At 43.3% G+C, this 26,813-nt stretch overlaps 1 protein-coding gene across 1 annotated transcript in view; it reads left to right on the top strand.

Moving 5' to 3' along the window:
* The window catches only part of SPAST (spastin), a 106,535-nt gene that overhangs the window by 37,719 nt on the left and 42,003 nt on the right, over positions 1-26,813 (top strand). The window contains exons 4-6 of the mRNA XM_040429454.1: positions 21,156-21,251; positions 24,251-24,429; positions 25,204-25,340. Of these exons, the coding sequence (XP_040285388.1) occupies positions 21,156-21,251; positions 24,251-24,429; positions 25,204-25,340 (412 nt within the window). The remainder of the gene's footprint in view (positions 1-21,155; positions 21,252-24,250; positions 24,430-25,203; positions 25,341-26,813) is intronic.

A 26,813-nucleotide genomic window follows, 5' to 3' on the forward strand; every position in this document is an offset into this window, starting at 1 on the left:
GTGGGAGGAAATTACTACTGTGCGGGCAGTGTGGGGGGAAATTACTACTGTGCGGGCAGTGTGGGAGGAAATTACTACTGTGCGGAGGAAATTACTACTGTGCGGGCAGTGTGGGAGGAAATTACTACTGTGCGGGCAGTGTGGGGGGAAATTACTACTGTGCTGGCAGTGTGGGGGGAAATTACTACTGTGCAGGCAGTGTGGGGGGAAATTACTATGTGAGGGCAGTGTGTGTGTGTGTGTGTGTGTGTGTGTGTGTGTGTGTGTGTGGGGGAAATTAATCTAAGGTCTTATTATTACTGGGAGCACTCTAGGTGGCATTTATAATTGCTGTAGACACTAGGGACATTATTTCTAGTGGGGTCACTATTTTTTCAGCAGTATAGTACCTGGGGCATTAGGGAGCACCACGGGCACAGTATTGGGAATGGCAGCAGGATGACATTGTTGGGACACCAGGATGGGGGGGTTTGATGGAAAAATTGAAAAATCTAACGTGTCTGTAACAAACTCTGTAGAGACGAGATGCGGCTGAAAGAATTTGTCATGGAAGTCTGGGTCAAATGGAGTAGAAGAGGAAAGAGAAGGTCTACATGACAGTAGATGTCACTGGATGTAATAGGTATGTGGTGCTGTATTCTCCTGTATGTAGTGCTGGCTCATTACTGTAACCTGTGTCTTATCTTCTCCAAGTCTTTTTTTTATTTTTATTTTTTATAATTATATATCTTTTTTTAATTTGGTGACTAAAAAATTTATTTGGCTCCTAAATTTTTCAGTTTAGAAGCCAATGGCTCCTGTTTATTTTTTATTTTTTAGTCTGGAGCACTGCATTATGCGTTCCGTCATAGAATTGCGTTATGGTCCATGGTAACGGAACCCATAACGCAATTCACCTTTTACCACCAAACTAAGTGTGAACGAATTTCATAAGCGGAAATTCGCTCATCTCTATTGATGATCTATCCTGACACCACCTCTCTATGCATGTTTCTTGCTCTATGGGCATGTGGCTGTAGACCATCACCTCCTGGAGGCTAGAACAATCTGTGGCAGCTGAAATGACGTACACTGATGTGCTGTCTATACAGGAGACATGGGAAGGGTGTTCCCCCCCCCATTATGTCTGTCCCCCGTAGAAGATTTTTCTATAAACCAATCCGAAACCCTTTGGTAGACTTGTAAATCATGTCTGAGGATACGGACGTCGGACACACGGGGTGACATTTACGCAGCAGAAATGTGGATTTTGATGTGGATGTACAGCAGATTTCGCCCTATGCACTGCAAAATGTGAAATCTGCAATGAAAATCCGCAACATAAATTGACATGCAGGAGATTAAAAATCTGCACTGCGGGTTCATTTGCCTCAGCATTATTTTCTCAAAATGGGGATGATATTTTTTTTTTAATCTCTGCTACTGTATCTGTTACATGTGGAATAACATCTTTGTTGCCATAGCAACCAATCATTGCGCAGCTTTAATTTTTCCAGAGCACAAAAAATAAATGAAGGCTGTGCTGTGATTGGTTGGTGTGTTCAACAAAGACCATTTTCTTTTATTTTAATATTGTTTCGTAAATCTCCAAAATTACTATCTACATACTAATCTAATTAATGAAACAATAATTAAATGCATAATAAGTTCACTTTACTGTGAAATTCGGTTATCACATTTTCCCTAGTCGTCTCCATGACACCACATCCTGGGACTGACTTCCCCTGATAGGACAGGAAAAACAGAGGTTTAAATCCCACCCCTTCCCCTCCATCACCAGTGTTTTTCCTGTCCCACCAGGATAGGAAGCTGGAGAAGTGCATGGAGGCTCTTTTGGGTCCACCTCAGAAGACGTAATATAGGCCGAGGTCAGATCCGGAGTGCGCCTCTCCCTCCTCTTCTGGGGGCCTGTGCATGGGCGCAGATGGTTGCTGTCCCATGCGAAGATCCCCTCTGCAGCGGTCCAGGTGGATTACATGCAGAGTGGAAGGAAGATGGCGGCCGGAGCGACACAGTGATGCACTCCCTCCGGCCGACTGCGCGTGATGTCAGATGCGGGGGGTGGAGCCAGACATCATGACGTCTTAGCCGGGCGCCGCAGATCACAGGAAAGTTAAAATACCGCAGGACCTGCTCAATGGCGTCTGGTCAGCGCAATCCTTGCTACAGGAGGAGAGCAGTGCAGCTGCTGGCGGAAGGGAGTGTGATAGATGAGTGCCCCCATCACGCTGAGCCTGCAACAAATCCAGGAGTGGTATCAGGCACATGGTGTATCACCCCTATACCCTGGTTAGCTGAACCTTCTCTCCCTTATACTTCAGGGAGAAGAGGATTCTGCTGCAGCTGTCATTGGTAATGGCGATGGGAAGGAACCCGCATCTCCCTGAGGCCTAGAAATAACTCACCCCAGAGAATAACAAACTGTGACGGCAACAAGTACTTAGCTTAGAGGAGTATGGAGAAGCAGGAGATCCAATACAACCAAGCTCTAGCAACTCCAAGCAGAAACTATAAACCGCATGGTCAGCAGTGTGAGGTGGACCTAAATAGAGCCTCATCACTGATAATGAGTGGCACCTGAGGAGAGGTGAGATCTTGCAAAACAACAACATAGAGGAAAGCGGAGACCTGTCAGCCTCACGTGCAGCAAGTCTTTCCGATCTTCTCACCTCTCACAGGAGGGACCGTGACAGTACCCCCCTCCGAACACCTAGGACCGATTTAATCAGGATGCGCCCTGTGAAAGGCCCTCACAAGGCGACTGGCATTCACGTCAGTCGCAGGAACCCACATGCTTTCCTCTGGACCATAACTCCTCCAGTGCACAAGGTACTGAAGAGATCCACGAAGAATACGTGTCCTATCCTGGCAATCTGAAACTCAAGATTACCATCCACCATGACAGGAGGTGGTGGCAGGGAAGACGGTTCAGCAGGTTAAACATATCTTTTCAGCAATTACTTGTGAAACACATTATGAATCTTCAAAGCCTGCGGAATCTCAAGACGAAAAGCAAATGGATTAATAATGGCAGAGATCTTGTATGGCCCAATAAACCTTGGCCCCAACTTCCAAGAGGGTACCTGCAACTTAATGTTTCTTGTGGACAGCCACACAGAATCACCCACTCTCAGGTCCGGACCACTCACACGTCTCTTGTCAGCCATACGTTTATACTTTTTGCCCATTTTATTTAAATTTGTTTTGAATCTTCCGCCAAATAGATGACAACAAAGAGGAGAATCTTTCCTCTTCAGGTATACCAGACGTCTCAGTACCAGAAAATGTGCCAAACTGCGGATGGAAGCCATATGCACATAAACACGGCGACTTATCAGTGGACTCCTGACTACGGTTATTTGTGGCAAACTCTGCCAACGACAAAAATGAAGACCACTCCTCTTGATTCTCAGAGACACAACATCTCAAATAAGTCTCCAGATTATGGTTAGTGCGCTCAGTCTGCCCGTTCGACTGAGGATGAAAGGCCGAAGAGAAGGACAATTGGACCCCCAGACGAGTACAGAACGCCCTCCAGAATCTGGAAACAAATTGATGCCGTGTAGTTTCACTATGTTATCGACAACAGCGAGAGTTTTGGCATTAGGTAAACCTGATAATGGTATAAAGTGAGCCATCTTGCTGAAGCATTCGACAACCACCAGAATCACAGTTTTTTCCGAAGAATTAGGAAATCTGTAAAAAAAAGTCCATGGACAAATGAGTCCAGGGTCGGGATGGGATAGACAAGGGAAGTAGAGATCCCGAAGGCCGAGTATGAGCCACCTTAGCACGCGCACAAGTCTCACAAGCTGCCACATAGCCCTCAACACATTTACGTAACCCTGGCCACCAGAATCTTTGAGAAATGAGATCCACAGTGGATCTGTTCCCAGGTTGTCCCGTAAGAACAGTATAGTGATGTTTCTTAAACACTTTGTCATAGTTCCGAAGGGACAAACAACTTCCATGGAGGACAGGAATCGGGTGTCTCTCCCTGGGCCACCAACACCTCTGCCTCAAGTTCAGGATAAAGGGCGGATACAACCACCCCATCAGCCAATATCTGAGCAGGATCCTCCGAATGACAGCTACGCGACAAGGCATCCGCCTTGACGTTTTTAATCCCAGGACGATAAGTGACAATGAAATTAAATCTAGTAAAAAAACAACGTTCAGATGTTTAGCCGACTGCAGGTAGGCCAGATTTTTGTGATCAGTAATTACCGTAACGGGATCAATCGCTCCTTCCAACCAATGACGCCACTCTTCAAAAGCCAATTTAATGGCCAACAACTCTATTACCTACATCATCATTTCTTTCGGCAGAAGAAAGTTTTTTTTTTTTTTTTGAGAAAAAAGCACAAGGGCGCCATTTGCTAGGAGAAGAACACTGCGACAAGACTGCTCCAACCCCTATCTCTGATGCGTCAACTTCCACAATAAATGGTTGTGACACATCCGGTTGCACCAGAATTGGAGCAGAAGCAAAACATTCCTTTATTGCTGAAAAAGCATGCAATGTTTCTTCAGACCAGACTGAGAAATCCGTGCCTTTCTTAGTCATATCAGTTAATGGTTTAACAACAGTTGAGTAATTAAAGATAAATTTACTGTAGTAGTTGGTGAACCCCAAAAATCGCAAGAGTGCCTTCAGATCCTCGGGTTGATCCCAGACTTTTTCCGGATCCATATGAAAACCCGAAGATGAGAGTAGGTAACCCAGGAATTGCACTTCTGGGACCGCAAATACACATTTTGTCATACAATTTATTCTCTCTTAGGATCTGTAAGACCTGTCTCACGTGATCCTTATACATCTCCATATCAGGAGAATAAATGAAAATATCCTGATAAACCACCACAAACCTGCCCACCACATGATGAAAGATGTCATTGATGAAGTGTTGAAAACCCGCCGGAGCATTGGACAAACCAGAAGGCATTGACCAGATTCTCAAAATGACCCTCAGGAGTATTAAAGGCCGTTTTCCATTCGTCCCCTTTCTTGACTCCTATCAGATTATATGCCCCCCTCAAATCCAATTTAGAAAACACCTTGGCGTGGACAATCTGATTGAATTAATCTGGGATCAAAGGAAGGGGATGGATAGGGATCACGGATAGTGATGCGATTAAAGGGAACCTGTCACCTGGATTTTGGGTATAGAGCTGAGGACATGGGTTGCTGGATGACCGCTAGCACATCTGCAATACCCAGTCCCCGTAGCTCTGTGTGCTTTTATTGTGGGAAAAAAACTGATTTGATACATATGCAAATTAACATAAGAGTCATATCTTACTTGTGTGACCAGAGAAGAGTCATATTTTCAAGCTCTGACTCATCTCAGGTTAATTTGCATATGTATCAAATCGGTTTTTATACACCATAAAAGCACAGAGAGCTATGGGGACTGGGTATTGCGGACATGCTAGCGGCCATCTAGCAGCCCATGTACTCAGCTCTATACCCAAAATCCAGGTGACCGGTTCCCTTTAAGCTCACGGAAGTCCAAACGTGGCTTAAGAGCCCCATCCTTTTTTTTTTTTTTTTTTTTTTTTTTTTTTTTTTACAAAGAACAACCCTGCCGCCATTGGTGATTTGGATGGTCTAATATGACCTTTAGCCAAACTCTCAGTGATATACTCTTGCATGGCTGCTCTTTCAGGTTCAGAAAGATTATACAAGCGAGACTTTGGCAATCTAGCCCCGGAAATAAGGTTGACGGGGCAATCATACTCCCGATGAGGAGGCAACTCCTGGTCTCTACCTTTTAGAGAATGCATCATAAAAATCCGAAAGAAAAGGGGGTAACATTTTAGTAGTTACAACAGAAAGCGACGTGCTAAGACAGTTGTCAAGGCAGAAATCGCTACAATCGAGAATCTGTCTTGCTTGCCAATTGATAGTAGGGTTATGTTTGGTTAACCATGGTAACCCTAACACCAGAGGAGCAGGCAAACCCTCCATAACAAAACATGAAATGGATTCAGTATGAGAATCTCCCACCTTTTTAGGCTAATGTCCTGCACCATTTGAGATGGACACTTTTGAGAGAGAGAGAGGGGAGGAATCAATCGCAAACAGATATTTTTGTCTAAGGCGCTTGTTGTCAAACCATGCATATGCAAAAACTGGCCATCCACTAAGTTAACCCCTGCCCCACTGTCAAATAGTAAAAGACAAAAGTACATTCTCAACTTCCCCATCCACACTACCAAGAGTGAGAAGAGGACTAGACCCACTAGGACTTTTTTTTTTTTTTTTTTTTTCCTTGATAGTTAACATAATGACACACAAGTTTTTCTCACCTGGTCCAGGTTTGACCTCACCCAATTGCATTGGCTCATCACCAGACACGAGCTCGAGTGTCTCTTTACCCAGAGTGTCAGAAGAGACCGCTTCCCTGTATGTTAATATGTCCCGGGCGAGAGGAACTTTAGATCTCTCCCTCAGGCGTCTATCAATACGCACAGCCAGAGACATGGCCGCCTCCAATGACTCTGGATTTGCATGAAATGCCAAGGCATCCTTCAGGTTTTCAGACAGTCCTTGACAAAATTGACTATGGAGAGCTGGGTCATTCCACTCCATATCAGTTGCCCACCTCCTAAATTCAGAGCAATAGGACTCAGCAGAACGCTCTCCCTGCCGCAAGCCACGCAACTTAGGCTACTTTCACACCTGCGTTCGGGTGTCCGCTCGTGAGCTCCGTTTGAAAGGGCTCACAAGCGGCCCCGAACGCAGCCGTCCAGCCCTAATGCATTCTCAGTGGAGGCGGATCCGCTGAGACTGCATCAGTCTGCCAGCGTTCAGCCTCCGCTCAGCGAGCGGACACCTGAACGCTGCTTGCAGCGTTCGGGTGTCCGCCTGGCCGTGCGGAGGCAAGCGGATCCGTCCAGACTTACAATGTAAGTCAATGGGGACGGATCCGTTTGAAGATGACACTATATGGCTCAATCTTCAAACGCCCCCATTGACTTTCAATGTAAAGTCTGGACTGATCCGTTCAGGCTACTTTCACACTTAGAAATTTTTCTAAGTTATAATGCAGACGGATCCGTTCTGAACGGATGCAAATGTCTGCATTATAGGAGCGGATCCGTCTGATGAAACATCAGACGGACCCGCTCCGAACGCTAGTGTGAAAGTAGCCTTAGATACAGCCAGGGAAACCCGATCTGGGTCATCGTATAGAAGTCCCAGAGCACTGAAAAATTAATCTACCGACCAGCGGGATTGTGAACCGTTTGGCAAAGAGAAAGCCCAAGACTGAGCGTCACCTTTCAACAACGAAATAATGATCCCCACTCTATGACTCTCGTCCCCAGAAGAGTTAGGACGTAGTCTGAAATATAATTTGCATGATTCCCTGAACCGAACAAAGTTGTCACCTCCCCCGGAAAACCTATTCGGGAGAGCAACCTTCGGTTCAGGGCAGGCCTGGTTCCCACTGCCGGAAACCACCGCCTGTGGTCTCTGAAACTGTTCAACGGCCGTGCGGAGGTCAGCCACCTCCAAAGACAGCCCCCTGCATACGATCGACCAGTGCAGAAACAGTATCCATAGCTGCACTGATAAAACAAAGGATAATGTTTTATTGGGCGGTTAATTATGTCACGGGTAATGGGAAGGGGAAAACACCAAATACACACAACGACGAATGGACAACAATCTAGGCCTCTAAAACTAAGGAAGGATGGTGACCTCCTAGCAATCCCTAGGTCTCTCCCTAACTCCTGCCAGTATGAGCAGATCCTGAAGGTGGAAATACTCATACGCCGGATACCTAAAGCCCTGCAAAAACTGACTAGCCCTAGAATAGGGAGCAGGAGACGAGACTGCTGGTTCCTCCCCAGATGAAGGAACCCACGTCTCCCTGAGGCCTAGAAATAACTCATACCAGGGAATAACAAGCAGTGAAGGCAACAAGTACTTAGCTTAGAGGAGTACGGAGAAGCAGGAGATCCAATACAACCAAGCTCTAGCAACTCCAAGCAGAAACTATCAACTGCATGGTTAGCAGTGTGAGGCGGACCTAAATAGAGCCTCATCACTGATGATGAGTGGCACCTGAGGAGAGGTGAGATCCTGCCAAACAACAACATACATAGAGGAAAACAGAAAGACCTGTCAGCCTCACGTGCAGCAAGTCTATCCGATCTCTCACCCCTCTCACAGGAGGGACCATGACAGCAGCTCCTAAAAAGACGAGGAAATGTGGAATATGTTATAAGCGTTTGCCCACAGGAGCTAAACCCTTATATACAGAATGTACTTCTAAGGTGGTAAAATCTGAATCCTCGAGTTTCCTGGAAGATATCAGGACATTAGTTAGAGAAGTCTAGTCCGCATTCGCTTCCAGGGATCCAGCACCCCCTTAAAACCCTCCTCAAATCATCTGCGATATTCGCAATCCGGTGTCTAACTCTGATTCGGACGTTTTGGAAGGCTCGGACTTTGAAACATATGGAAAAACATATGCATCTTCTGATGAAGATAATGAATCTAAACGTTTCTTATATAATCTAGATGACAGTGAGCTTATAAAAGCAATTAGAGCCACAATATAGTTGGAGGTGCTTAAGAAGCCTAAGTCAGTACAGGAAGAGATATTAGGGGGGCTGGGGGGAAAAAGGAAGTCTGTATTCCCAGTGCCAGATAATATTCAGAGGTCCGTGAAATTGCAGAAGGCCTCGATGGTAAGGTGTGTCTTTTTGCTGATGACATAAAGATTTGTAACTGATGTTCCTGGAGGGATACACCAAATTGAAAATGATTTAGGAAAACTAGAGGAATGGTCAAAAATCTGGCAACTAAAATTTAATGTTGAAAAGTGCAAGATAATGCACTTGGGGCGTAAAAACCCAAGAGCAGAATATAAAATCAGTGATACAGTCCTAACCTCGGTATCTGAGGAAAGGGATTTAGGGGTCATAATTTCAGAAGACTTAAAGGTAGGCAGACAATGTCATAGAGCAGCAGGAAATGCTAGCAGAATGCTTGGGTGTATAGGGAGAGGCATTACCAGTAGAAAGAGGGAGGTGCTCATGCCGCTCTACAGAGCACTAGTGAGACCTCATTTGGAGTATTGTGCTCAGTACTGGATTCCATATCTCCAGAAGGATATTGATACTTTGGAGAGAGTTCAGAGAAGAGCTACTAAACTAGTACATGGATCGCAGGATAAAACTTACCAGGAAAGATTAAAGGACCTTAACATGTATAGCTTGGAAGAAAGACGAGACAGAGGGGATATGATAGAAACTTTTAAATACATAAAGGGAATCAACAAGGTAAAAGAGGAGAGAATATTTAAAAGAAGAAAAACTGCTACAAGAGGACATAGTTTTAAATTAGAGGGGCAAAGGTTTAAAAGTAATATCGGGAAGTATTACTTTACTGAGAGAGTAGTGGATGCATGGAATAGCCTTCCTGCAGAAGTGGTAGCTGCAAATGCAGTGAAGGAGTTTAAGCATGCATGGGATAGGCATAAGGCTATCCTTCATATAAGATACGGCCAGGGGCTATTCATAGTATTCAGTATATTGGGCAGACTAGATGGGCCAAATGGTTCTTATCTGCCGACACATTCTGTGTATCTATAATCAAGTCAGAATGGGAGAAGCCAGATAAAGGATCTTTCATTCCTAGGGGTATCAGGAGGCGCTATCCTTTTTTAATGAGGAAGATTGCGCCGGTTGGGAATCCATTCCCAGAGTGGATGCACCTGTGGCTAATGTAGCAAAACATACCGCCCTGCCATTTGAAGATTCAGCGCAGCTTAAAGGGAACCTGTCACCAGGATTTTGTGTATAGAACTGAGGACATGGGTTGCTAGATGGCCGCTAGCACATCCGCAATACCCAGTCCCCATAGCTCTGGGTGCTTTTATTGTGTAAAAAAACCGATGTGAGACATATGCAAATTAACATACAAGAGTCATATCTTACTTGTGTGACCAGAGAAGAGTCATATTTTCAAGCTCTGACTCATCTCTGGTTCATTTGCATATGTATCAAATCGTCTTTTTGACACAATAAAAGCACACAGAGCTATGGGGACTGGGTATTGCGGATGTGCTAGCGGCCATCTAGAAGACCATGTCCTCAGCTCTATACACAAAATCCCGGTGACAGGTTCCCTTTAAAGACCCCATGGATGGGAAAGCAGAGGGCCTACTAAGGAAAACCCTGGGAGGCTATGGCAGCCATTCTTAAGCCAGGGGTGGTTTCTACTTGTGTAGCTAGAACCCTTAATTTGTGGCTAGAGCAATTTGAGATTCATCTAATCAATAAAACGCTGAGAGATCAGATTCTGGAGAGCATTCCGTTGCTAGAAATGGCAACTAGTTTCTCAGCGGATGCTGCGGCTAAATCTGTAAAGCTTTCAGCACGCACTGCAGTTTCATCCAACACAACCAGACGGGTGCTATGGCTCAAAGCATGGGCAGGGGATATTACATCCAAAAACAAGCTCATTTCCTTCCCCTTTCACGGCCAATACGTTTTTGGACCAGATCTAGACAAAATCTTAGAAAACGCCATGATAGAAAGAAAGGCTTTCCAGAAGAGAGAGAGAAATCAAAAAGACTGAATTTTCATGGCCGTCAATACCAATCGAAGCAAAGCTAAGGGAAAAATAAAGAGGTGGAGTTATGCAAAAGTGGGTAAGGGAAGAAATTTCCTTTTCAACCCTAACAGAGGGGAAACCTCCTCCTCTAATCCAAAACAATGACGCCATACAAGTAGGGAGAAGACTCTGCTCCTTTTTAAGCACTTGGGAGCAGATAACATCAAATTCGTGGATCCTAAATATCATGAGAGGGTTACCGTATAGAGTTAGAATCTTCCCCTCCAGAAAAGTTTATTACCACTCTTCTCTCTCAACAAGGTACCTTAAAGATATTCATAGAAGATTTACTAAAATTAGGAGAGGGCCACTACTCCCACCTATTCTTAATTTTAAAAAAACAAGCGGAAAGTCCAGTATTATAATAAATCTAAAACACTTGAACAAACATGTTACATGTCAGAAGTTCAAGATGGGAACTTTAAGAACAGCAGTAAAATTAATGAAAAGGAGAGCGGTAATGGCCTCCATTGATTTGAGGGATGCTTATATCCCGATACACACAACATCGAGGAAATTCCTAAGATTTGCAGTCAAGTCGAGGGGTCACATTCAACATTATCAATTTGTATGTCTCCCTTTTGGAATTTCCTCAGCGCCAAGATCATGGCGGAGGTGGTAGCAGCTTTAAGGCAAAAAGCAATCAGTGTCATCCCATATCTGGACGATTTTCTAGTGATAGCGGACAGCAAAAGTCTACTAGAAATCCATTTTACAAAAAGTTCTAAACCACTTTCAAAAGTTAGGGTGGATCATCGATTGGGAAAAATCTGACCTTTCCCCAAGCACCCGGAAAACGTTTCTAGGGATATCTTTGGATTCGTTCCTTCCATATCTCTAAATAGGGAAATTGCAAAACCAGAGAGTAGAATCTCCTCTTTTTAAGTTCTCCCATCAGGACAACAATGAAGATTCTAGGAGGTTTCTCAGCATGTGTCCCAGCAGTCGCTTGGGCTCAATTCCATTTAAGACCCCTTCAGAAACTCATTCTATCCAGGTGGAACAGGTGACCCTAGACTAACAGATTTTTCTAGATGAAAATGTAAAAAGCTCCCTAAAATGGTGGCTCATAGACAATAACCTAAAGAAGTGAGTATACTGGAGTCAGGAACGTCCCCTCGTAATCACAACGGACGCCAGTCTTCAAGGTTGGGGCGTTGTAGTGCAGCAGGAATCCTACCAGGGCAGATGGCCATTCCTTATAAAACAACAATCCTCAAACTTCGGAGAACTACAAGCAATTTGGGATACTCTGAAGAAAACATCATACACTGCTCAAAAAAATAAAGGGGACACTTAAACAACACAATGTAACTCCAAGTTAATCACACTTCTGTGAAATCAAACTGTCCACTTAGGAAGCAACACTGAGTGACAATCAATTTCACATGCTGTTGTGCAAATGGGATAGACAACAGGTGGAAATTATAGGCAATTAGCAAGACACCCCCAATAAAGGAGTGATTCTGCAGGTGGTGACCACAGACCACTTCTCAGTTCCTATGCTTCCTGGCTGATGTTTTGGTCACCTTTTGAATGCTGGCGGTCCTTTCACTCTAGTGGTAGCATGAGACGGAGTCTACAACCCACACATCAATGCGAGCTGTGGCAAGAAGGTTTGCTGTGTCTGTCAGCGTAGTGTCCAGAGCATGGAGGCGCTACCAGGAGACAGGCCAGTACATCAGGAGAGGTGGAGGAGGCCGTAGGAGGGCAACAACCCAGCAGCAGGACCGCTACCTCCACCTTTGTGCAAGGAGGAACAGGAGGAGCACTGCCAGAGCCCTGCAAAATGACCTCCAGCAGGCCACAAATGTGCATGTGTCTGCTCAAACGGTCAGAAACAGACTCCATGAGGGTGATATGAGGGCCCGACGTCCACAGGTGGGGGTTGTGCTTACAGCCCAACACCGTGCAGGACGTTTGGCATTTGCCAGAGAACCCCAAGATTGGCAAATTCGCCACTGGTGCCCTGTGCTCTTCACAGATGAAAGCAGGTTCACACTGAGCACATGTGACAGATGTGACAGTCTTGAGACGCCGTGGAGAACGTTCTGCTGCCTGCAACATCCTCCAGCATGACCGGTTTGGCATTGGGTCAGTAATGGTGTGGGGTGGCATTTCTTTGGAGGGCCGCACAGCCCTCCATGTGCTCGCCAGAGGTAGCCTGACTGCCATTAGGTACCGAGATGAGATCCTCAGACCCCTTATGAGACCATATGCTGATGCGGTTGGCCCTGGGTTCCCCCTAATGCAAGACAATGCTAGACCTCATGTGGCCGAAGTGTGTTAGCAGTTCCTGCAAGACGAAGGCATTGATGCTATGGACTGGCCCGCCCGTTCCCCAGACTTGAATCTAATTGAGCACATCTGGGACATCATGTCTCGCTCTATCCACCAACGTCACGTTGCACCACAGACTGTCCAGGAGTTGGCAGATGCTTTAGTCCAGGTCTGGGAGGAGATCCCTCAGGAGACCGTCCGCCACCTCATCAGGAGCATGCACAGGCATTGTAGGGAGGTCATACAGGCACCTGGAGGCCACACACACTACTGAGCCTCATTTTGACTTGTTTTAAGGACATTACATCAAAGTTGGATCAGCCTGTAGTGTGTTTTTCCACTTTAATTTTGAGTGCGACTCCAAATCCAGACCTCCATGGATTGAAAAATTTGATTTCCATTTTTTTATTTTTGTGTGATTTTGTTGTCAGCACATTCAACTATGTAAAGAACAAAGTATTTCAGAAGAATATTTAATTCAGATCTAGGATGTGTTATTTTTGTGTTCCCTTTATTTTTTTGAGCAGTGTATTTATCAAAAGACCGTCATGTTATAATTTATTCGGACAATTCAACAGCAGTATCCTTCATTCAGCACCAGGGAGGGACGAGACACCATCCACTTCAAAGTCTAGCAACCAAAATATTTTTTGGGGACAGCACTAAATATAATCTCGATTTCAGCAGTTCACCTAAAGGGATCTTTAAATATAAAAGCAGATTACTTGAGCCGTCATGTTCTGGACCCGGGGGAATGGACATTATGCAGAGAAGCATTTCAATTGATAATAGGAAAGTGGGGCAAACCATCAATAGATCTTTTCGCCTCCCGGAAAAGTATTTTTCTCCCTTAGCCCAAGAGATCTCCCAACTGCGGTGGAAGCCTTCAATCAGGACTGGACATCTCGCCTAGTTTACGCATTCCTGCCCATTCCTCGAATTCCCAAGATCCTTCAGAAATTTCTAAAGGAAAAATGTTGATAGCGCCCTTCTGGCCCAAGTAGAGCTGGTTTGCACTGCTAAAGTCGCTCAGCATAGAAGCCCCCCCTCCTACTACCTCTGGGATCGGATCTGTTATATCAGGGCCCCATTCTCCACCTAAATTTTAAATATCCTAAAAATGTCGGCCTGGATTCTGAAGAATCCATCCTCTTTTAAAATTAGGATTATCTAATAAAGTGTCTTACTCCTTAGCAGGAAACAGAATACAAATAAGGCATATTTTAAAGTCTGGAGGAAATTCGCCTCTTGGTGTGGGAATTTGTTCGATCAGTTTAGTCCCAATATATCGGCGATCCTAGATATTATTCAGGATGGATTAGACCTGGGGCTTTCTCCTAATACCCTTAGGGTTCAGGTCTCAGCATTGGGGGCTTTATATAATACTAGTTTGGCACAGTTTCCCTGGATAGCCAGATTCCTGAAAGCAGCAGACAGGCTTAGACCAACAATCTGAAATATGGTAGCCCCTTGGAACCTTAACAGTATTTTCAGGGTTAACTTCAGGCACCTTTGAACCATTATAATCTATATCCATAAAATGGCTCACCTTAAATACCATTTTTCTGGTAGCTATAAGATCAGCAGGAAGAGTCTGTGAACTCCAGGCCTTGTACATTCAGGATCCTTTCCTTAATATTTTTCAGGACAAGTTAGTGTTTAAGCTGGATCCCAGTTTTTTGCCAAAAGGGGTTTCTACTTTGCATAGATCGCAGGATATAGTAGTACCCTCGTTTTGTGCCAACCACAAAAATGATCGAGGCCATTTTTCATACCTTGGACGTCAAAAGAGCAGTACAAAGGTATATAGAAGCGACAAAGGATTGGAGAATTGACAACCTTTTTGTTCAATTTTGCGGACCAAATAAAGGTAAAAGAGCCGCGAAAAGTTCTATTTCCTGCTGGATAAGAACGGCTATTTCAGAAGCCTATAATTTGGAAGGGAAGGAAGCCCCTTCTTCACTTAGAGCACACTACAAGGGGCATTGCTGCCTCTTGGGCAGAGAGATCGTCAGCCTCTCTACAACAGATTTGTAGGGCGGCACCCTGGAAAAGGATACACACCTTCAGCAAGCATTACAAGCTAGAGCTAGACATTTTCTTTGGCCTTTGGACAAAAAGTCCTTTGTGCTGTTGTCCCCCCTAATCTATTCTTTGGTTTTTCTCAGGATGTGGTGTCATCGAGACGACTAGGGAAATTAGTATTACACTCACCGGTAATCCGGTTTCCTAGAAGTCTCCATGACACCACATACTTCCCGCGCCTTTATTTTAATATATAGATTTGATTATATTTTGTTTCTTAAATCTAAGTTACTTATTAACCCTTTATCCTGGTTCATTGAAAATACACTGGTGGTGGAGGGGAAGGTGTGGGATTTAAACCTCTGTGTTTTTTCCTGTCCTGTCAGAGGAAGTCAGTCTCAGGGTGTGGTGTCATGGAGACCTCCAGGAAACTGCATTACCGATGAGTATAATACTTATTTAGCTGGGTTATGTTAATTTCCATTCAGAAGCTGACTATTTGTAACCCGTATTTTCCACGTTGCCATACGTTGTATCCTTTTCCTTTTTTCTTAAATGCGGAAATTGACCTGCTGTGCGGAGTTCACACGTCAGTTATTTGATCAGTTATTTCCATCGGTGATTGTGAGACAAAACCAGTAGTGAAGCCTCCACAGAGATGAGATCTGCACCTGTCCTGTGTTTTTGACCTGCACCTGAATTTTGCCTCCAGAATAACTGATGGAAGTAACTGACCAAGCCCATCTGCAGGCACACATAGGTTGGGTAAAGGGAGGTGGGTGATACAGATTTAGGCTACATTCACACGTCAGTATTTTTCTATATCCCGATTTTCGGTCCGTTTTTTGCGGATCCATTGTTTCTGAAAATGTTTCCGTATGTCATCCGTTTTTTGCGGATCCGCAAAAAACGGAAACATGTATAAATTTCAATAAGCAAATAAAGTTGTTTGGATTTCTTTGAAAAAAAAAAAAAAAAAAAAAAAAGTGAATAAAAGTCTAGTTATGTGTTGCCTCAGGTGCCATTTAATTTCCAGGAACGGAATCCGCATAAAACGGATGACATACGTAATGACATACGAATGTCTTCCGATTTTTGCGGAAAAGAATAGGACAAGTTTTATATTTTTTCGGACATGCGGAACGGAACAACGGAAACTGACAGCACACATTGTGCTGTCCGATTTTTTTTTTTTTTCCAGGACCCATTGAAAATGAATAGGTACAGAACTGGTCCAGATCTGTTCCGCATAAAACGGAACAGATCAGGAAAGAAAAAACGGACGTGTGAATGGACCCTTAAAGTGCTAATTCTTGTAAAAGGAAGGGGGTCCCAAATCAGTGTCTGTACTATACCTTCCCACTTATACATGGCTTATAAAATGAAGCTCTTCTGCTGTGTGTAGTGAATGTAAGAGTGTCTATTATGGGTAGATATACTTTTACATATTCATGGATGGGTTTATACACGTTGTTATAGGTCTAGAATAGAAGTTAAATCCCCAAATTTGCAGGAAATACACCATATACAGAACCTATCACCGATTTGAAAACCCACAGCATGCCCTAAAAGTGCACTTTTTTTTTTTTTCTGGAGTATGCAAATGGATTCTTTTTATATTCCATTCAATTACTTTGTATTGTACATACATTTTTAAGACGCTATGATCCTAGCACTCAGGACAGCGATGATGGTCTTAGTGTGAGCGTCTTGTTCCTGCACTACTGTCCGTGCAAGAAACGCATAAGCAAGAAGTAAAGTGCCACACATTACTGAGTAATCGCATGACATTCACACCTATTTAAACCACCTGCTCTCTATACACCTACATTTATCCAGTATTCCAGCTGGTGCCAAAAGAAATACTGATGAAATCTGTTGTGCACTGGTCGCTGCCATGGATAAACCTGGGTACGACAATAGTCATGCACAAAACCCAGTCCTACTGCTTGTGATAAAATGAAACACAAGGGCTCGTTTGGACAACTATGTGTTTTGAAGATCTGCAAAACACTTATACCGGCTGTGTGCGTTTCGCATTTTGGTGTCACACACCTATGACTGAAATGCCTATACTTGTCAGCAATTGCGGACAGGAATAAGACATACTCTATCTTTTTTGCGGGACTGCAAAACGGAAGTACGGATGCAGACCACACACCATGTGCTGTCTGCATCTTTTGCGGCCCCATTGAAGTGAATGGCTCTGCTTTTTTTCTGCAAAATTGCTGAACAGATGTGGACACATAGATACAATCATGTGAATGAGCCCTGAAAGACAATGCTGGGTAAGCTATTTTAGGAAATTGAGTAAAGATTGCAAAGCTCGATATTGCTGTTGTGTTTTCCCCACCAGTTAAATCAGTGGCGGAAAAATTTAACATTTCTGTAAGAAATCCCAACTGAATAAATACACCACTTTTAAAGGGAACCTGTCATCAACTTTATGCTTACCTCACTGAGGGCAGCATAAAATAGTGACAGAAATGCTGATTTCAGTGGTGTGTTACACATGAGCTAAAAGTAAGTGGTTGCCAAGAACCAGCATCATAATCATTGCAGCCCAGGCCTTGGAAAGAGTCAAATCTCCCTGAGAAGAGTCATGGTTATTTATAATCTCCTGCACTCTCGCCCATCTGCTGAGGATTGGCAGTTCTCTCCTAGAGAGAAAGGGAGAAAACTAGGTAGAAGACCAGTCATCAGCAGGTGGGCAGGAGAGCAGGAATTCATGAATAACCGTGACTCTTCTCAGGTGGCCGGGACTCTTTTCCAGGCCCAGACTGCAATGATTGTGATGTTGGTTCCCGGCAAACACTTAGTTTTAACTTTCAAAATGACAGACCCTTGAAATCAACTCTCCTGTCTCTACTTTATTCTGCTGTTAGTATGGGCAGCATACCGTTGATGACAGGTTCCCTTTAAGAATGTACACTCCACTTTGTGTTTTACAGTTAATCATTTTGTATATATAAGATAATATCCCTTTACTGCCTGGTATGCTGGCATGCCTCTAAATAACCTAGGATAGTTTTAAATATTCCAATAATCAGATATTAATAGGAATACTATTTAACTAGCAATGATCCGATCTGACTATCTGATTTACCTAGAAATGTATTCACACGCTCACTTGGTCCGTATTCACACGCTCACTTGGTCCGTATTCACACGCTCACTTGGTCCGTATTCACACGCTCACTTGGTCCGTATTCACACGCTCACTTGGTGGTGGTCATTTGGTCCATTTTAGGCTATAAAGACCAAGTGAAGAGATAACTGTAACTATAAAAAGGAGAGGGTAAAGGATTGCCTCCACCTTCCTGGTTTAATTATTTTCATCCCTTTTCTCCATGCTGCTAACATGTCTGCGAGCTTTGCATGTGCCGTGTGTCTAATTACTTCATTGCGTTACACATTTGTGTTTTTTATGTACCTGTGTGTGTTTCAATGTTTCATTGTAACCGTTCGCTACGAGCTATAATTGCATTACAGAGCTGCACCCAAGCATTTTCCTACGGCTACAAGCAATGGAGTGTGCTGTTATCGATCTAAGACTCAGTTCACACCACTGTTATTGATTTCCATTATTCTGTCTGTTACAGGAGCAGAATGATGGAAATAACAGAGGTGCCGCATTCGGCACATACTGTAACTGACCCGATGACTATAATGGTCCGTTCAGATTCCGTTCTGAAGTCTGCTTTATTTTATTTTTTTTAAGCTGAGAAATGGGTTCTGCATGCAAGACTTTTTTCTCCACAGTTTTGGATGGAATCTGTGATGTAGGCATGAAGCGGAGCCTCCAGCGCAGATGTGAGCAAGCCCTAATTCGAAAACCTATAGAACTGTCTCGTTCCATTTATTTCGTATGGTTGTATTCCCATCACACCTCCCTAATTCATCAGCATGGTCTTGTGTAAAGCTCTGTATAGACGCGACATTTTCAGTGCATTATATTTTCTGATTATCAATATCTGTCGTAGGAGACAGTTTTGTGTTGTGCAGCAATGATGATGAAGTGTGTTTACAGCCGTCCCTGCAGATACTGTCATAATGGATCATATTCAGGCAGGATGCCCCATCTATGGTCCGCTTACTGGATACACACTGTTCTCTATGGTCATGGCTCCTCATTCACTTTGTGCATTGGTACTATTGCTGGCTATTGTGTACCTGCTGTTTGATGAACCTGTGAAGAAATCCATGCAATGTTGGGTTTATGAGCCAGTAATGCAGGCAGTACTCTGTAGCACCATGATAGGAGGTCTTCCTTTATTCCTGAAGCGATATTTCAGCATTAAAGGATAACTGTCACATTTAGACCCTAATTTAAATTTTTATATGTGTAGTTACTAATAACATGATATTCCAGAATCAGTTACTATTAGACTGACTTACCCCATATTTAATAAGATTCAGCCCTTAGCAACCAGTCTGCATAAAACTGCAATTTCACTATTCAGTTAAGATGGCCACCACTGCCCTCACTCTGAGGCTAATCCCGCCTGCCCTCACTAGCCAGTAACAATAGCCCCCCAAAAGTGTCAGTAACCAGAGCCCTCCCCCCTAAAGGGTTAATCTCCTGCAGCACAAAGGGGTCCTCTTACCACATGTTGCTTTCATTTATACACTGAGCAGATGGCAGATCTCCCTTCCCTGCTCCAACTCTGCATTCTCCAGCTCTGCTGAGTGAGGGAGCGTCTGCCAAGCGCAGGGACAGGGAGAAGTGCACACAGCCCAGGCACTGTTATCAGCTGCTGGGGAGGACCTGGCTTTAATCATTTACTTACAGTCCCTGGTTGTCAGTAATGTGACCTTGCACGCAGCCTGCTTCTGCGTCCTTCAACAGATAGACGGACCATGCCTAGCAAGTAGCAACCCTATTTTAAGCACCGGTAAAAATAGGCAGTACAGGGGACATAAATGTGGAATTAAGGGGTACTTGAATACACAGTGAAAAGTTGAAATAGGGCCACCAAGGTGATATTAATCACCACAATCCAGTACTCCAAAAAAAAATACGACAGTTATACTTTAATAGCTTTTCTCATTCTCCTGTAAAAGGCTATTATAGCCAAATGTGGCACCTGCCCACACATTACTGCCGAGTGTTCCCTACATTATTGGCTTTTGGATTGTACTGAGCTGGACGAAGCCCCCCTGCAAGGCATGCACCTACACGTTATTTTTGCCCTTGGGAGTGCTGTTGGGTTTATCACGTAGCATGTACATATGCAATTTCCTGTGACACCCATGAGCTCTGCTATCTGTATGGCACCTAAAATCTCTGTGAAGCCTTGACCTAAATTTGGTGGGAGCACTGATCTTGCGGAGAACCATTCATGGGGATTAATGCCATGAGGCCAATTTCACACCAGCGCATTCAGCGCGCCTCATGTGGCGGCTGTATTTCCCGGACTGTACATTGCTCCTCTGAAGTGAACTCGCAGCATAATAATTCCTGTCACAGGTCTACTGAACTGTCGTCGCTGCGTGTTCCTGCTGTATTGTTAATCATTATCATGCTGCGTGTTCACTACAGAGGAGCAGTGTTCGGTCCAGGGATTACAGCTCCCTGACGGGAGACTGAATATACTCGAGGGAAACAGGCCTAATACACCTGCTCCTGCGCAGTGAATGTGAAAGGCGAATCTACGTCTAGCGCAGTTCTAATTTAACCACGTTCATCCTCTTTAGAGGGGCAATGTCTCCATTTCACTAAATACTTGTTCATCATGTAATATAACCATTCTGGAGCATCTTTTCTAGTCATTCGTCATTGTGCCGTTCCTTTGTCATTCCTACACTTCTCGTAGGAATAAATTGACAACATGGTGTTACCAGTTGCGGCTTTGTCCCTGCGCACTCTGGCACTGTCCAGTCGCTGCTGACCATCCTAGACTGGCCCTTTCAGAGGGTATAATAACACCCAGTCATCAGTTTATTCATCCATTTCTAATAGGAATAACAAAGGAACAGCACAATGCAGCGTTTTAAGAAAAGGTGCTGAAGAACGGTCTTCTGATGGGGAATATAACAAACTTGTGAGGAATGCTCCCAAATCCTCTTTTAATTAGTAGGAAAACCACAAAGCACAGCTTCTCCCTCTGTTTGCGGTAAAATGTGTACTCAGTTTGACATCACAGTGGCGGTAGTTTTGTTTTTGTCCATCTTTTTGTTTTTATTTTATTTCTACCCTTTTCCTCTGTTTGCATAGCAACGCTGCAAGCAGATATGCAAGGTCAGAACAAGCAAATGGAGATGTGTAGTGACAGTACTAACCTACCTTGCCGCAATGGACATCTCAAGCCAGGTGGGTTTAGCTTTACTGATGCCATGTCTCGCTTGCAAATATTTTTAGGCAATCTCTCCTTTTGTTTTTGACTTTCTGCTGCTCAGTAATTCAGTAGTGCGCCCTCCATGTGTTTTAATAAGAGTGCTTTACTTGGCTGGGCATTAATCTTGGGGGTAAGCCCACACAAGGCTGATTTGCTGTGGAATGGATATCATTTTCCGAAATCTCACCCACACACTGTGTAAACAATCCACGTGATGTCCGCAGCAGAACTGACCTGCGGTGCGGATTTTACATCTGTAGCATGTCCTTTTACGCTGTGGAATTTTACTGCAGATTTCACCCTCTGCCAGGCAGCAAAATCTGCGACTAATCCGTATGTAGCACATGCAGATTTTGCGGTAATTTCAGCAGAGGTTATTCCGACTCATGGGTTCCATACCCTTAAGGAAAAATGTTGCCCATGGCAACCAGTCAGGTTCTAGTTTTCAGTCTTCTAGGGTTGATTTTTTTTTTAAGTGAAGTGTACGATCGTTCATTTTATTTTATTTTTTTAAAAAATTTTTTTTTCAGTTTAGGGTACTTTCACACTTGTGGCAAAGGATTCCGGCAGGCAAACTGATGGCATTTGTCAGACTGATCCGGATGTGGATCCGTCTGACAAATGCATTGGAATACCGGATCCGTCTCTCTGGTGTCATCTGGAAAAATGGATCCTGTATTATTCTTTTGCTTTAAGTGTTCTGCTTTGCCGGAACACTTAATGCCTAATACACTTCAATGTAAATTAATGCCGGATCCGGCATTCCGGCAAGTGGAGAGAAAACTGCAGCATGCTGCGGTATTTTCTCCGTCCAAAAAACGTAAGAGGGACTGAACTGATGCACCCTGATCGGATTGCTCTCCATTCAGAATGCATTAGGATAAAACTGATCAGTGTTTTTCTGGTATTGCGCTCCTGTGGTGGAACTCAATGCCGGAAAACAAAAAACGCTAGTGTGAAAGTACCCTAAGTAAAACTGTAAAACCTCCCCATAAGACTTCATGTTTGAAAATGTCACTCCCTTACCCAGACCACATTTTCTTCGGTAGATTTTTCAGTTCCACGTCCATACTGGCCATGTTCTTTGGGAAGACCACTTTTTTTTTTTTTTTTTTTTTTTTTTTTTTGCAATTTTGGGTGGTCATTTCAGAGGAGATTCACTGTATAAACTGAGGATAAACCTCCACATTGTCACAGGGTCATTTGAATCAGTATATGATATCTTAATGAGACGTGTTAAACAGTTGTGATAAAATGGGTCACCGTTGTGGCTGGTGATTGGCTGCAGTGGTCACATGTTCCTGTGTCGAAATGTCATCACTGCAGCAGGAAGTAGTGGCGGGGGATCGATCAGGTGAGTGTACTGCTGAGTTGTTTTAAAGATGCTGTATTTTTTTTTTCTTCCCAGGACAACCCCTTTTAATATCACAAAATGAATCTGTAGAATATGTAAACATTTTTTGTTTAATTATTTATATGCCTTTTACATTAGCAGTGCACACATGGGTCTGGGGATTCTCGCCTGAATGGTCGACAGATTTCCTGGTGCACTGCAAAATGTTCTTTAGGTATGGGTTAAAAAAATCTAATCTTTGAAGTGGGCGCACAGTTTTCTTTGTGAAATCGGTGGGTAGGTGCTGACCCCCACATTTTTTTTCACGGTACATTGCAGGGCATACATGATATGACCAGAAAAGTGAGGTCTCAGCTACTAAAACTTCTAAACTAAATGGGTAGACCTGGTTTATTAGAAGTATTTATATAATATTTTACTTTATAAAAATATAGGGGTGTCATTTATTAAGACTGGCGTTTTTAGACGCTCGTCTTAAACCCCTGTGCTGGCGATGGATCCGCCACAGTTATGTAGAGGTGCCGGCCTGTGCATATCTTCTGCGAATCCTCCGCCGCTTCTAAATGTAAGACTTGCTTCCGAGCTGTCTTACATTTTAGACCCCTTTCTACTCCTAAAACAGGGGTAGAAAATGGTAAATGAGATGGGACTGCCGGACCTTTCCCGCGCACGCCACGCCCACTTTTTTTTTTTTTTTTTTTTTTTTTTAGACCTGGTGTCAGCGGGGAGAAGTCGCAGATTGCGGTGCAAGAAGTTACAGATTTGTGCTGCAATCTTAGCCAGAAATATGCCTAATCTAGGTGTATTTGTTTAATAAATAACCCGTCTTTTTTTGTGCTATAAAATTTGGCAGTTTTGTATGGTTCTAAATTTATAATTCATTATGTTTTTTGTATATTGTCACCTATTTTTTCGGAGTAATGAAGAAAATCCAGCAACAGACTCGGGATAAAATCCATTTTGTTTATTGCATCTTTGTAAAATCCATAGGCTGACCAGACAGATAAAGGTCTACGCGTTTCGACTGAGTAGTCGAAACGCGTAGACCTTTATCTGTCTGGTCAGCCTATGGAATTTATGAAGATGCAATAAAGAAATTGGATTTTATCCCGAGCCTGTTGCTGGATTTTCTTCATTAGGCTACATGCACACGAACGTTGTTGGTTTCCGTGTCCGTTTTTGGGAACGGATAGGATGCGGACCCATTTATTTCAATGGGTCCGCAAAAAATGCAGACACCACACCGTGTTACAATCCGCAAAAAAAAACAAAAAAAAACAAAACACATACGGTCTTGTGCATGTAGCCTTACTCTGATTATTTCCTGGTCTAGGGTCCGTGCATGGCGAAGGAGGACAGTGGGGGAGCTGAAATCTCTTTATATTTTGTGTTACGTCACCTATTTTTTATATAATGTTTAATGTTTATTATGGCTTATGAAAACGTCTCAGGTTGTTGCTTGAACCTGTGTTATTGTGTTAGTGATTAAAATATAATGCCATGTACACGGCTTAAGCGATTGAAAAAAAAATATATATATAATTCTTTATTTTATTTTTTGCATATGACAGGATTGTACAATGTAAGATTAACTGTTTTTGTTGCAATTTCTGCTTTCAGAAAAAGGTGCAGTTCCTAAAAAGAAAGACCCAACCTCTCTTACCAGTAACCCTATCCCACGGGCAAAGGTCACACCAAAAACTATGTCCCCTGGTATTTCCAGCGCTCCTAGGATACCCAATTGTACCACTTCTTCCACTTCTAATAGGCAAACCGGTTCAAATCCTTCAGCTCATAGGGTACGCCAAAGACCAAGACCGTATGATTTGTGTCACTGTGTTTTATATGATACTATATTCTGTCATAGGCTACTAAGTAGATTCTGACAGCACACTGCGCAGACCATAGGAACTTTTTGTTTATTTCCAAAATATTTTTTTTAGCAGTTTAGGCTGTAAGAAGGGCGGTGTTGTGTCTCTGAATATGATTTGGGGTTTCTCTGATTAGTCTATGAACAACTGTTCAAAAATGAGTCTCATGGCTTCCTTTTTAAGGCCTTGGCTACAATGCGACTTTTTGTAGCGCGACTGATTTTAATTATTGAGTAAAGCTGTAGTCCACAAGATTGCAGTTAACTGAATGCATTCTTTTGGACTGCACCTGTAGTGCAAAGTTAAAATCAATCAGTCGTGTTACAAAAAGTCACAGTGTAGCCAAGGACTATCTTATTAAAGATGCTTACTGGGCCGCAGTGCCACTCCTGGTCCAGTTATATCCTCTGGCACTTTCGAGACCATGTGCCGTACATTGTGCATGTGATCAGGGGAGGGGGGGACATGAAAAGAAAAAAAATATATTGGCTAACCCCTTTAAGCTGCCGACAAGTCTTTAGCTTTTGTGTGCAAAGCCTTAGGTACCCATCCATTTTTTGTAGCAGTTTTCAGAGTGAATATTGTCCAGTAGTATTCATTATACAGCACACTACATCGTTTTAACTCTTTAAATCTAAAGGTTGTTAGCATTATTTATATTTCTTTTAGTTATATATGTTCTTTGTATGCTCTAATTTTAAGGGAGCTGGAGCAAAACACACTAGACCGAACAATAAGCCAGCAACACCGACCACAGGTCTCAGGAAAAAAGATATGAAGAATTTAAAAAATGTCGACAGCAACCTTGCAAACCTGATTTTGAATGAAGTCGTAGACAGGTAAATGATGCTTCATAATTTTCATGTAAATATTCCATCCTCCACTTATAGTCATTAGCTGGATTACACTGGGACCAGACAGGGCAGATTTACTTATCTAATTTATTCCAAATTCTTGGTGCACTTGTAAATGTGAGCCAGTGACTTTTAGGCTGGTGCTTATACAACAATAAGTTTCAGAAGAGTCGGGTGTCCAAAACATTTTTTAGCAACTTAACATAGAAAAGTCGCAGGTAAATCACAACTCCTTTGACTTGCATTGTGGTCTATAAAGGCCAAGTTGAAAGTGTAAGATTTTTATTTTTTTTTTTCCGATTGTCGCGGCGGGTCTCACCAGGACACTGTTGACAATCATTAGATTCAGTGTTGCGTGATTTTCAGTCATGTGACACATGACCATGTAGCTCCAACCTTTAAAAAGTTTTTCACAGATTTTTTATACTGATGACTAGGGTAGGACCGGTTATCGAAGTCTTGATACTTTTTCAATACTTTGATACGTGGTTCTATATGATACCAGGTTTGGCATTTTTGCAATAGTGAGCTTTTGTTATTGCACAGCCTACCATGGTAAACTCCCAGTTAAACTGTACACGAGGCACAGCTCAGCAGGTAGAGTGGCAGAATCCTATTCACCATAATAGGTCACTATTATGGTGAATGGGACAAGGGATCAAAAATTCCCATGTTCTAGCCCCTTAAGAGGGCTAAAAGTTAAGTAACAAAGTTATAAAACAAATCACAAAAATATTAAGTTTAACCCCTTCCCGACCAGCGCTGTAATAGTATGATGCTGGCTGTGTCTTTAAAGATGGCGCCCGCTCCTGAGCGCTGTGGGCGCTATAGCCACGGTGGCCGCCTGCTTCTTTTAACAAATACCCGCGGCTCATGTCTGCAACCGGCAGTAATGCAGATCGCGGACATTTAACCCCGCAGATGCCGTGGTCAATTCTGACCACGGCATCTGAGCGTGCTGAAAACTGAAAGCGTGCACTTCCGATGGTGCTCCGACTCCCCCGTGCGGCGATCATAGGAGCTGGAGCGTTTGTGCAGCAGCGCCTGTCTTTGTGAATGACAGGAGGCTGCTGCATAGTATTTCCTATGGAGCCCTTGCCTGTAATAGGGCTCCATCGGAAACAAGCAATTTTCTCATAGACTCCAATGCTAGTGCATTACTATGACAATAGCAATCTAATGATTGCATGTTGTTGTAGTTAAAAAAAAAGTGTAAAAAACAAAACATAAATTCAAATCGCCCCCCTTTTCCCAATTGAACGTCGTAAAAAAAAAACTAAAACCAAAAAAAAAGTAAAACTGGTTGAATTTCTTTTTTTTTTTTTTTTTTGCAACTTAACCCCATTTGGATATATATATATTTTTTTTCTGCTTCCCACTACATCATATGCAATATTAAATGGTGGTGTTAGAAAGTACAACTTGTCCTGCAAAAAACAAGCCCTCATATGGCTATGT

The sequence above is a fragment of the Bufo bufo genome, chromosome 4 (assembly GCF_905171765.1).
Source record: "Bufo bufo chromosome 4, aBufBuf1.1, whole genome shotgun sequence".
NCBI lineage: Eukaryota > Metazoa > Chordata > Amphibia > Anura > Bufonidae > Bufo > Bufo bufo.